The sequence below is a fragment of the Gekko japonicus genome, unplaced genomic scaffold (genome assembly GCF_001447785.1).
Source record: "Gekko japonicus isolate JY-2015 unplaced genomic scaffold, Gekko_japonicus_V1.1 scaffold692, whole genome shotgun sequence".
Classification (NCBI taxonomy): domain Eukaryota; kingdom Metazoa; phylum Chordata; class Lepidosauria; order Squamata; family Gekkonidae; genus Gekko; species Gekko japonicus.
Genome location: NW_015169194.1, coordinates 649,648 through 663,467, shown reverse-complemented (window position 1 = coordinate 663,467; position 13,820 = coordinate 649,648). Strand labels below are relative to the sequence as shown.

Sequence of the window (13,820 nt, the reverse complement as noted above, 5' to 3'; positions counted from 1 at the left end):
TCATACCCTCAAAGAGCTAAGGGTTGGGCAGTGCTTTACAATGGTGTACATGGCAGAAGAAAACAGAGACATTCCCAACTGCACATGTGCAGACAGAAGTGCTTTTTGCTGGCACAAGGGACACTTTGAATCCAAGCCAAATATTAAGGATAACTGAAGCAGGAGTTCATCAATATGTAAAAGATCAAAATACTAGACAGAGACTTAGAAAGGACCAATTACACTATTCAAAGGTCACTTTGCCTTTTCTTTGTTTATTTTTTCCTAAGACAATACTACTAAATGCACCTAATAACCCGAAGACTCATTTCTTTCTTTAATATTCACCTGTCAAGTTTTCTGTTATGCACTCAGAAACTAGATAAATCTGAGCAGATGAAGTAATGAAAACAGGAAGTTAACTTGGCCCACTTCACTGAAGTGACCTGAATCTTGTGAATTATCTGACAGCCTAATTGAACAGGTTAATAGCTTAAACCACACAGGGGTTTTTTACGCATAACTTTTAAAAGCAAGGTCTCCTTCAACTGCTCATCTACCTTTTTTTTTTTTTAAACATACTTTGAGTCTGATGCCAAGCTTATCTGATGCCATAAAATCTCTTCGGGTATCTTCATTAAATAGTATATTGCCATGCACTGAATATTTTCTGGGCTTCTCAGCCAATGCTGTGCTGCTCTTTCATTAGAATGCACCATGTTATACTGCTAAAGAGAAGGAGAACATCCCATCAAATTGAAAATTAGCAGTGACACTGTGAAGGGTCCAGATAACTTGCTTAGAAAGTTATCACGAAGTGTTGTACTTCGTAAACAGACAATTTGTGTCATGTCTGCATATACACAAACATTTAGTTGCATTCAGATGTGAGTTTTAAGACATTGTTACGCTAGGATGGGCACAAAACCAACCTGTTGTGCTCAGGCTTTGATCCTCACCCTTCTGTTTTATGCAGAGCATCCTAGTTTGAAAGCTAACACCTGTTACTCACGACATAAAAAAGCAGCTGAATGGATTAGCTGGAATAATTTTCCTACACACTTATGGTGACCCCGTAGGGTTTTCAAGGCAACAGACGTTCAGAGGTGGTTTGCCAGTGCCAGTCTCTGCATAGCAACCCTGGACTTCCTTGGTGGCCTCCCATCCAAGTACTAGCCAGGGCTGACCATGTTTAACTTCCGAGATCTGATGAGATCAGGCTAGCCTTGGCCATCCAGGTCAGGACAATTGTACCTCATATGTGTAACCTGAGTTTCTCAGCCAGGATTCTCTGTGCAGGAATAAAGGGGAAGAAGGACAACCAGGACAGGCAAGCAGAACAGCAAGCTAAATGCATGCACCTCCCAGCTAAAGTGACCTCTGACAGCAGCCTTGCAGCCATAGATGTTCTGAATTTGCAGGACCTTTGATATTCTTTATCCATTCTAATTTGTGAGAAACAAAAGGAAGCTATAAATTTCCAGGTGCTCAGTGTTTTAAAAGACATTTAATCTAATTCCAGATATTCTGACCTACATGGTCAAGAAGGAAAAATCACAGAGATCTAGGACACAATCTGAATAGATTCTTAATTCACCAAATTAACTTTTCAGAACCTAAGATGAGCTGTTTCATTCAATTTCTTGCTCAGAGTTTCCGACTGCTACAGAGATTTTCACCATACTATTATCACACATAACTTCTGTTGACAGCACATGCCCTTCAATGGGATGCTATAGAAAGTTCTCAATATGAGCTCCTGGAAGGGAAGAGAAGCTATAAGAGTCAGAAGCCTTGACTGAAGGAAGCTCAGAAATGATTTTGTACACAGATGCTGATGGCAGATATGGCTTTGATAGAAGGAAAAGGGAATATTTAGCTATTTATGTAATCAACAAAGGCTTTAACATGCCACATACTGAATGTTCATTTGTAACAATACAAGTAGCTGAATATAGGGCGATACTAAAAGATAAGTGACAGTTTCACATCATGCAAGTAATACAATCATGCTCAAATCAATTTCAGTGCTTTTAGTTCTTACCTCTGATTTTTCCAATTTATTTTGGGCATCAATCTGTGTGACAATTTCATTCATGTTGGTCTCTAAAACCATCCCACCCATCACCATTTCAGCCAGGATATTATGGACCTAAAAAGATCAAAGCCAAAAGGAAATATATCACAAGTATTTTTAATATTAGCTACTAATTTTATACAACGTATATATTTAAGTCACCTAAAATAATTTACTTTTTAAATGTAATTAGTAAACTCAGGTATTTATATTTTATAGGTTTAATACTGATCACTCAGTAATTTGAGCTTGAAATATAATGCAGTTGATATGACAGATTTGTAGATATCTGAACCTTGCACACATATTAATGAGGAGTTTAAAAATCAATGCTGAAAGTATACAGTCTCAAAATGTTTCATAAATATTACAGTAAAGCAGTGGATTGCAAGCTGCATAGTAAAGTGAAATTATTCAATTTAAAGAGCCTTGATAGGCATTAGGATGACTTTAAACACTGCTTATTGAATATAATGCCATATATCCATTATCTGAGCTAGGATATCAGTTCTGAGGGTTATTGTACAATGCATGCAACTGCCATGGAATTTCAACTGCTACAAGTCAGGGTAAATGTACCTGATCTCACTAGCAGTAGTTTTATATATTTCACTCACTGGCAAGAAAAGGGTCAATAGAAAGCAAGGAAGGTACAAAGGCATGAGCTGTGAGGGATGTAGGAGGAAGTGGACAGGATCTAGGAGGCACAAAGGAGCTTATGTACACAGAAACCTCACCCATTCATTACTACAATCTATTCCTCAGATCCCCTTTAGTTTCACAGCAGGAGTTCACATTACAAAACATTATCTTAAAAATTACAAGGGCAAAGGTCTTTCCTGCTTCTTCATCCTCCTCCTCCAAACCAGATGTCCAAATGTATTAGTAACTGTTAATAAGGAAGAAGACTTCCCTTAGGACAATCTGGGGAAATACTTGATGGTCTTCAAAAACAGACCAATTCACTGTTCCAGTGCAAAACAACATTCTTGGAAGAATTTACTGTTTTCCCCCAAGAACTATCAGAGGTGTTAAAACAAGAGAAAACATATTGACTATGTAAAAGAATAAATTCAGTTATAACACTAAGAAAAATTAAGTTCTTTCCTAGTATCTTTAACCAACTGCCTATCACCCACAAACTTGGAAGCTTAATGTGGAAGAAGCAAAGACAATGACATTTTTTTTGTTCTTTACAAAACTCCTTATGTTGATTTTCTGAAAGTTCAACAAGCTAAACATGTGGTCCCCCTATGCTGGACCACATCCGGCCTGCGCTAAAAGCACTGCACTGGCTGCCTATAGCATACCGAATTCGGTTCAAGGTGCTGGTTCTTACCTTTAAAGCCCTATATGGTCAGGGTTCTATGTATCTAAGGGACCGCCTTTCCCTACCATGTGCCCCAGAGAGCACTATGGTCGGAGTCCCTAAACCGCCTGGTCCTACCGGACCCCAGAGAAGCCAGGCTAGCTGCAATGGGGGCCAGGGCTTTTTCAGTGGCGGCTCCGTACTGGTGGAACAAGCTCCTGGAAGACATCAGGGCCCTGCGGGACCTTTTACAGTTCCGCAGGGCCTGCAAGACAGAGCTCTTCCACCAGGCTTTCGACTAGGTAGCCGCACCCAAGCAACTATAGCCCTGGCCCAACACCAACATTAACATCATTGTTAACAGCCAAGCAACCCAGACGACGATGTCAGCCAGCTGTTACCGGAGAATGCTGCTATGCCTGCCATCTGATACAAACTAGCACTTTATATTTGTCTATTTTATATTTCTATTCATAACTGTATTGTCTTGATTTTATTCAACTCCTGTCTTAACTGTTTTACATTACTATGTTAGCTGCCCTGAGCCTGCCTTGGCTGGGAGGGTGGGATATAAAACAAATAAATAAATAAATGTTGTTCAAAGTCTGCGAGAGTGAGCCACTTCCTGGTTTTTCAGTCACTTATCCACATCACTTGCCTATAAATTTCTTATGGTTTGCCTATCTAGAACTGATTTCTCAGCCTTGACTGACCAAGCCCATACATGGAGGAAGGAGGAGGGAACCCTTCCGCCATTTAAAAAATTGAACTTTCAGAAAGGATAACTTTCTGAGTTTTCATTTTTTTAAACCACAAACTTAAGCTTTCAGGTAAGGACCTCCCTAACCCCAGTACAACAGTTTGAGCCATACTTTTATGCATCTACCAGACATGACAATCCCAAATTAACCTACAAATTCTGAACAGGTGACATGATATAGTAACCAGAAAGCTCTCTTAACACCCAACCAGATCCTTTAATAATCGTCATGTAAAATTTTGCAATTCCTTACAATTTTTTTTGAAGCAGTGAGTAACCTGTAGATAAGAAGTAGTGACAATTGAATGAAGGTAGAACTCTATGCCATTGGAACATACATAAGGACAAATGTTCTGTCAGCAGAATATTTGTTGATAGGATGTTATTGCAGCTCAGCTCACCACAGTACCTTATCTACGTGGAAAATTAAATCCAGTTCACAAACATTCTCAAAACACTTGTCTAGCGTCTCTACAAATACCTGTGGTGGGAAAAAAAGGCAACAGGTCAAAGTTTAATAGCAATTCAATCATTCCATTATGGGCAAAGTGTAAATGTGGCAAACAGAACACAGAAGACTGTTTGAGAATTCTGGAACTTTAATGTATCTGCACAACATGTGTGATTAATGCACCAGAATCTCTTGGAAGATACCAGGCGTATTACTGAAGGTCAGATTTTGCTGATATAATGGTTTTGCATTCTGGCTCCTTGGTACCATATGGTATACTTTGAACAAAATTCACACTTTTAAAGTATTTAAACTGCTGAAGTATTTTTATTCTGAATATACTCATGTATTTTTGATGCTTTGTTTACATACAAAAACATACTGAAATGTTTAACCCAACAAATAACAGCAGTGAAGGCTGGTTTACTATTTTATCAATTGATATAATCCAGCATGTGGACAACAGGGCAAAAACAGCCCCGTCGTATTGCTGTTCGATAGGAGCAGTAACCCATTGCCACAAGCATGCTCTAATGCATATACATTAATTCCTTTGCAAAGGGAGAGAAAAGTCTACTTTAGTCTTTAACTCATACTAAAAATACTAAAAGCAGTTTTTAAAGCACAAGGTTGCCGCTAGAACATATACAATATTCTGGGAAGCAACATCAAAGTTAATTGAAAATAGAAATTTGCCACAGTTTATACTTTCCAACGTTTAAGAAAATGTTCTCTATTTAACTTGAAGAAATTTAACTTTTAATCCTCACTTCAAACAGAAAAACAATTCTGTATCTAATTCTAAACACTGCACCCATTATGTTAATTAAAAAATCCTGATGGTGAAGCCAAGTACAAATACAGGGGTTTGGTGGCCTGATGATAATTGTCACTTACCTGCTTCTGACCTAATAGAAATACTTTGTGCAGCTGCAAGGGCAGTCATTGCCAAATTTTGGGAAAATGACGACCATCCTAAAATCTCTGATTGGTTCTTAAAAATCCAAGAATACTGCATAATGGATAAATTATCAGACTCTCTAATGCAAGGAGAAATAGAATCTTTTCAATCCATTCAGCCTTGAGGAAGTCGACAGATTGCTCTCAACGGTATGCCCAACCATGTGCTGCCTTGATCCGTGCCCTTCATGGCTCATAAAAGCTGGCTGTGAGGGGTTGCGAGGTGCCCTCAGGGATATTATCAACAAGTCCTTCATTGAGGGACTGTTCCCGGGGGCACTCAAGGAAGCGATGGTCTGTCCGCTCTTGAAAAAATCATCCTTGGACCCGGCTGAATTGGCCAATTATCGGCCTGTCTCCAATTTGCCCTATTTGGGCAAATTACTTGAGAGAGCGGCAGCTATTCAGTTGCATAGCTTTATGGATGACACTTCCATGCTAGACTCATTCCAGTCCAGCTTTCAGCCAGGCTATGGGACAGAGACGGCACTGGTCACCCCCACAGATGACCTCCGGTCAGCCGCGTTCGACACGGTCGACCATCAGTTCCTGATCCACCACCTCGCCTACACTGGGATCCAGGGACAATGGCTCGTCTCCTTCCTCCAAGGTCGGGGACAGAGGGTGGTGTTAGGGGAGCAGACGTCCCAAAGGTACCCGCTGGTTTGCGGGGTTCCTCAAGGGGTGGTGTTATCCCCAACGTTATTTAACATTTACATGCGCCCCCTTGCCCAGATTGCTCAGAGACATAGGCTAGGGTGTCATCAATACGCAGACGACACCCAACTATATCTGTTGTTGGGCAGTCAGTCCGACTCTACCCCAGATGACCTGGAGCGGGCACTTCAGGACATGGCGGGCTGTCTTAGACTAAGCCGACTGAAATGGAATCCAACGAATATGGAGGTCCTGTGCCTGAGTCGGAGCAGGTCGGGATCCCACTACCGACCTTCGATGGGGTGCCATTGGTGCCAGCGCCGAGGGTCAGGAGTTTGGAAGTGCTCTGGGATGCCGCCTTAACAATGGAGGCCCAGGTAGCAGCCACTGCCAAGTCAGCCTTTTACCACCTAAGGCTGATCAGGCAGTTGGTTCCCTTTCTCGAACGCAATGACCTGGCAACAGTGATCCACGCTATGGTCACCTCGAGACTAGACTACTGCAATGCTCTCTACATGGGGCTGCCCTTGTCCCAAATCCAGAAGCTGCAGCTAGTGCAAAATGTGGCAGCCAGACTGCTGATGGGTCTCTCCATACGAGATAATATCCAGCCTGTGCTGAAGGCACTGCACTGGCTGCCAGTAGCATACCGGATTCGTTTCAAGGTGCTGGTTCTGACCTTTAAAGCCCTATACGGTCGGGAGCCTGCCTTTCCCCATATTTGCCCCACAGAGCACTGAGATCAGGGTTGCAAAATCGCCTGACTCTCCCTGGCCCAAAAGACACCAGACTGGCCATCACGAGAGCCAGGGCTTTTTCAGTGGCGGCTCCACACTGGTGGAATGAGCTCCCGGAGGACATCAGGGCCCTGTGGGGCCTTTCACAGTTCCGCAGGGCCTGTAAAACGGAGTTCTTCCACCAGGCCTTCTGTTGTGTTCTAATGGCGACTACACATGTGGCCGCCCTTACACGTGCCAACAAACAAGAAACCACTGTGATAAAATGACAATGACACATTTAATAAATTCTGTAGACATTTTGCAGTATAGTAAAAAATTCAGACAAAAGCAAAACAGAGTCCAACATATTCATTTTCTCTTTTCTCGATGAGTACACCGGTTTTTACACTCAATTCAGCTATCTTCCTCATGAGTAATCTTATAAAGTTGGAAGGTGTTTTCTTCTTAGTGAAATATCCTGTAAAAAGCATAGTTTTGAGGAGTGGAAACAAACATGAAGCTGAATGTAATAATTGTTATTACTTTTAACTAGAATAATTTTAAACTTACTTTCAGTTCCACTGCATATACTAGAATAGGAGCAAGCCAATAACTTAATTTCTATTCGTAGCAGCCAGTCCAAAATTTTTATGTGGCAACAGGCCTACTTTAAATTGGCTGGCATTTGCTCTCCATTTCACATTGTTGGCTGGTAGCTCTCTATTAGTGAGTGCATTTCAGCATTTCATATCTATCTGGCTAAAAGCCTTCTTAGAAATAGGCTGACAATGCTCCACACTTCTCACTCTGGAAAGCAGTTCTAAAGGAACTATCTAATGGATTCCAGACAGCTGCATGTTGTTATACTTATCCCTTAAAGGTGTAGAGCATTAACACTGAAGAAGTAAACTCCTATATGATACATACACTTTGAATTTATACATATGCTTTTTTGATTATGATATTATATAACTGGTATGTCAGTATCCCCAATAAAAGTCAAGTCAAAAAAGATATAATAAGGGGTCAGAGTTTTGCTTTTGTCTGAATTTTTTACTATACTGCAAAATGTCTACAGAATTTATTAAATGTGTCATTGTCATTTTATCACAGTGGTTTCTTGTTTGTTGGCATGTATCTACACACTGTGACCCCTTATTATATCTTTTTTGACTCGCCCTTACACGTGGCCATGCGAACTGACCTAGCTTCGCATCCTTGGACAACAGAAGGAGAGGATCCGAGAACCAGCCTATCGGCTCATGCGGATCCTCAAGAAAACCTATGGTTGCAATAAAACTGTAAATAATCCAATCATGGATGTGGGTGTGTGTTGGGGTGTGGTTTGTAATTGTATTTAAAGCGGAACTCTGGCCGGCTACTGTATCTCCAGTTTACTCTTTTTCTAAGTAAAGTATGAGCTGAAATCACTACGCTATGCCTCAGTCTCAGTACTTTATACCTTCGAATAGGAGTTGCCACTGATGAATGAGACATCAGAAACTGAACATACTACGACCCTTATGGCTCATCGTTAGATATTGCCTTCCTTCAACGGACCATGTATAGTAACTGCCGCTATCAATATTATTAGCACTTTATTTAAATTGTTGTTTATGTGAATTTTACTGTATTTATTGTTTTATCACATTTTAACTGTGTATGCCGCCTTGAGCCAGTTTGCCCTGGCATAGGTGGGATATAAATTGAAAGTAATAAATAAATAAATAATAAATCTTACTCTTCAAGGTTTGTTAAAATATGGTTCCCAGTTTTAGAATACCTAGCATCTTGAAAGGAATTTGAATCTGTTTTAGAAGCTATTAATGCTGTATATTAATTTGCCTGATTTGTGAAGTTTTACACATCTGCATCATTCTTGTTGCTTACACTTGGTTGTAACTTTCTGTTTATAACAGTTCTTCTATGTATTTGTTTACTATAATTGGTTCTTTGTGTATATGTAACTGATTATATATTTCAATAAAGCTTTGAAAACCGCCCCCCCCCCCAAATAATACAGAGGTTATTTCTAAAAACCAGGATGTGCCGCCAAGGTTTGCAAAAAAAATCCCAGAAGTGAACAAAAGAAGTGGAGAGGATTACAAATCCCTCAAACCAGAGAATACACGTATAAGCAAGCATAGACTACTGGGGTCTGAACTTGCTGACACTGAGTGGGAAAGAGGTCCTGGGGTAGCTCAATGGATATGTCAACTCAGTATGCCACAGCAGTGAAAAAGGCAAACTCTATGCTGGGGATTATTAGGAAAGGGACTGAAAATAAAACAGCCAATATTATAATGCAGCCAACAATATAATGCCCTGTGCAGATTATGGTGCAGCCTCATTTGGAATACTGTGTGCAGTTCTGATCACTATCTCAAAAAGGATATCAGTAAAAAGTACAGAAGAGGTCATCCAAGATGATTAAGGGATTAGAGCACCTTTCTTATGAGGGAAGACTGAAGAGTGACACTTTTCCATTTAATAGAGGTTTATAAAACTATGCACTGGGTAGAGACAACTTATTCTCCCTCTCTCAAAATACTAGAACTTGGAAGCATCTGGTAAAGTTCATGGGCAGTACATTCAGAATGGAAAAAGGAAATGCTACTCAATGAGTGATTAAAATGCGGAGTTTGATGCTACAGGAAGCACTGATGGCGACAGGCATAGATGGCTTTAAAAGTGGAGTATAAAGATTCATGGAGGATAGGTCTATCAGTGGCTACAAGCCATGGTGAGTAAACCTCTGAACACCAGTGAAACATCGAGGAAGGCCTCTGCCTCTGTGTCCTGTTGCTGGCCCTCTGAGTAACTAGTTGGCCACTGTGTAAGAAAGGATGCTGGACTAGATGGACTACTGGTCTGATCCAGCAAGACCATGTGCTTTTCACTTCTGATATGGTGCTTCTCACTTTTGATGGGATCAGGTGACACTTGTTGATTAACTTGAGAACCTACAGTGAAACCAGCATTACTGTTTGTGAAGCAAGTTAAGGGTAACTTCAAGGCCGTTATGAGCTTTGGAGGTGATAATGACAATGTTGAACTGAATCCAGTAACTTATCAGTAGCCCTGACGTGGATGGCCCAGGCTAGCTGGATCTCTTCAGATCTCAGAAGCTAAGCAAGTTCTGCCCTCCTTAGTACTTGGATGGAAGACCACCAACAAAGTCTAGGGCATAGAGGCAGGCAATGGCAAACCACCTCTGAAATCTCTTGTTCTGAAAACCCCATGAGGGGTTGCCATAAGTCGGCTGTAACTGACAGCGCTTTACAAAAACACACATACACACCTCATCAATAACCCAGTGAGCATTCACACCCAATAGTGGGTGGGCTGCAGCTTTCCGTACCATCTGGAGCTTCTACATTGTTGTTAAGGGCAGGCCATGGATAGCACATTACAATAGTCTAGCCTTGAGGTATCATAGAATGGATCCACACTGCCAGATCAGCCAACTCAAGGTAGGGGGCCATCTTCCATGGTAAGTGAAGCTTAAATAATGTCTTTCTGAATGTTTCAAAGATACATTTTCAAACATGTGTGCGTGTATGTGTCTCACAGACACATATGTCAGTCCCCAGCATTCTACAGTTAACAGAAAGCTTTTGTACAAGACATATGCTTCATGGTTAACACAGTTCTTTCCATCATGCCTTAAGACTCCTTGTTAACGTGAGATACATTTCAACCTCTTCTGAATTAATATACTCTTCAGGCATGGTTCCTAGAAAAATCTTTGCTCACAACTTTATAGTACTACACAGAAAAAGGCAGCATCTATAACTGACTATTTTAGCCACACTTACTTCCAGTCCCATAGATAAAAAGCTCTTTCAGCAACAAATCTCAATATTATAGCCAAAACAAAAAAGATACACAATGTCAACAGTGCACCATAGTACATTGTTTAATCATACTGGTCCCATAATAGCAACCTGGGGAAAATGAATGTTAAAAAATGCTGCTTTAATTCCACTCACAGGTATCACTTGAACAGACAGCTAAATTATGAAGTCAAGTTCTGTTAATATATAATCATAACATTAGTGGACTTCTTGCTCCCCCTAGTGCTTTACTTTTTATAATTACATATAGTCTGCAATATTAAGTATATAAGAAAGGATTGTTTATATGTGGGTTATTTGCCCTGAATAGCCCAGCTTAGCCGGCGGCTCATCAAAACTCGGGAACTAAGCAGGGTTGGCCACGGTCAGCACTTGGATGGGAAGCTACCAAGGAAGCTTGGGATTGCTATGTGGAGGAAGGCAATGGCATTTCCCCTCTGCTCATCTCTTGCCTGGAACACCCCATGTTGCACTTGACGGCACCTTCTTCTATTTGCCCAGAGTTCAATGCTGTTGGGAAATGGGTTTTTTTCCTGTTCTTCGTAGCATCATGGTGCATTTGTGCACATTCTAAGGCTTCCTCAGCTTTTCTCTGACCTTTCCCAAACCTGATTTGATCCTAAGTTTTGGGAAAGATCACAGCAAAATCTCTATGCCTGCATTGCAGGTGGGAAAGTTTGGATTTTCCTGGTGGCACCCACACAGCAGCTATTTTCCCGACAAACAGCAGCTATATCTCCTCTCTCTGCCACTGGGTAAGGCTGTCAGGTCAATCATCAACTCTTCTGCTGTTACCAGAAAGCCCTCCCACCAGCAGCCCCCACCTCCCACCCCTACTGTCACTCAGTAGGGCAACAGGGGGAAGATAGCCATTGCTCCAACAGCACAACAGCACTTCCAGTGTGAGTTCAGAAGTGACATCATCAAGCTGTGGTGATCTTATAGGGTCTGCATCACAAATGATGTCCTACTGTCAGAGTGCCGGTAATTTACTTTCCCCTGCCCCCTCACTGAGCCACCCACTGGTTGCCAGCACTCTACTGGCAACGCTATCACAAGCGCTCCCCCCCCCATTTTTTGGTGATTGAGTAGTGTTATACCTATAGACCAATAAGTGTAGCAGGTTCTCTGAATTCTCGATTTTCTCTAGTTGCTTTTTCACTGCAGAAAAAGGCATTTCTCTGCAGAGGCCAGAGACCTTTTTATATAAAATCTGGCAATTCAGACAACCTGGATACATATATTGCTATAAACATAGCTGAATATGAGGTGAGAGGCTGCCAGGGGTAGGAAAAGAAGGAAAACTGAAAGCAGGGGGGAGATAATGGTATGTTGAGCTAGTGGGTGGGAAGGAGGCAAGAAAAGGCAAGAGCTTATGGGGGCTGTAGGGGATGGGAAAGAGGAAATCATGGGGGAGGGGGAAATGAGATGCCCCCTGAAAGTCTTGAGGGTCTTCTATCTCTAAGGCTCTATATACAGACTTACATATTCAATAAACATGGAAATATTTCTTAAAGTCTGAAACATAAGATGCCCAACTACTTCATTTTGCAACAGCAGAAACGTACATGATTCCAATACCTCTATTCTACATATCTAAAAAAGCCCTGGTAAATTATTTAGGCTAACCAATCAAAATGAAATAAAATATTCTAAATACACACACATCAAGACTTCTGCTATTCTAGCAATCTGATCAACTCATATTTTATATTATGTCATTCAAGTTACAGCAAGACCATAGCCCTTTTACACAGGAAGGTGCTACTTTGCTTGCAATTTGGCCAGAATGGGATTAACCTCAATACAAAAATAACTTTAGCATCTTTAAAACTGGATATTTGTTGATAGCCAAGCAGCTATGCTAAATATCCATACTCTTTAGACTTTATAAATATTTTAACATAATAAAGACCAGGGTTGAGAAACAAGGCTGCTGAACACAGTGAACAGTTATGAAATACTGATTCTGCATGGGCCACCCCATTACTATAAAATGTGTGAATGACGAAGAAAAGTAGCAGCAGTAGCATTAAGAGAGGAAAGTGGATACATCTATGTACCAATGAAACTTGAAATCTAGCAGCACTTTATAACAAATGTCACTTTTATTTATTTATTTATTATATTTATACCCCGCCCATCCCGCAAAGCGGGCTCAGGGCGGCTAACAGTGCGGTACAATGTACCTAATTGACATCCAGTGGGAAGCCTACAGGATCATTTTAACTATGTATGCTCTCCAGGCGATAATAGAATTCTGCCCAAGTGAGTGGCTCTCCAAAACTCACAGCAGAGAAATCACTTAAACTAGAAGGTTCACAAAAGATACTGTCTAAATCATACACAAGTGCAGCTCACAATCTGCTTCCAAGTTACCAACATTAGAAGCAGAATATTCTATGCAGCTGATATTACGTTTTGTTTTTTCTCCTCATATCATTCAATATATACAATCCTCAATATTATTAATTCTCAACTTGGCCAAATCTGTGGATACTTAAATCTAGAGCCATGAAGCCATGAAGAGACAGGACAGATCTTTCTGTAAACCTGAAAAACGCCCCAGAGTTGCAGAAAAATCTGAAATCTTAAAAAAAAAACCCGCTCAAGGTTAAAACTGGAAAGGGGTGGGAAAGACAGTTCTGTGGGACCAACCAACCATCTCTGCTGCTGAGGTGATGACATTCAGCTCCCCCCCACACACACACATATTAAGGCACCAAAACAGGAGGCAGGCAGGGGAGGAGGTGTGGGACCTACTGGCTTTCTGTCCCAAGGCAGGTAAGGAAGGATGCGTGGAATTTCCCAGTCATAACTGCTGCTGATGCTGGAGAGGATATGGGAATTGTCACTGCCTCCTTGGACACCAAGGCAACAATTCTAGAGGCTGGCAGAGGGGAGGAGGAGATGTCTGAGTGGCCATGGGAGCTGCCCAATGAGGGAACCGTGACAGCGAAGGGAGGGAGAGGAAGAAAACGCCGGGGCAATGGAATGCCCCCTTTCCACAAGTTCCTTGCAGGTCCCCATTTGTCAATATTATAAATATTA

General features: G+C 41.3%; 1 protein-coding gene across 3 annotated transcripts in view; it reads right to left on the bottom strand.

Moving 5' to 3' along the window:
• Positions 1–13,820, bottom strand: part of AP3S1 (adaptor related protein complex 3 sigma 1 subunit) — a 38,695-nt gene that overhangs the window by 17,735 nt on the left and 7,140 nt on the right. For all 3 annotated transcript variants that reach the window (XM_015416291.1, XM_015416290.1, XM_015416292.1), the window contains exons 4-5: positions 4,535–4,606; positions 2,024–2,131 (exon numbers count right to left, since the gene is read on the bottom strand). In XM_015416291.1, the coding sequence (XP_015271777.1) occupies positions 2,024–2,131; positions 4,535–4,606 (180 nt within the window). The remainder of the gene's footprint in view (positions 1–2,023; positions 2,132–4,534; positions 4,607–13,820) is intronic.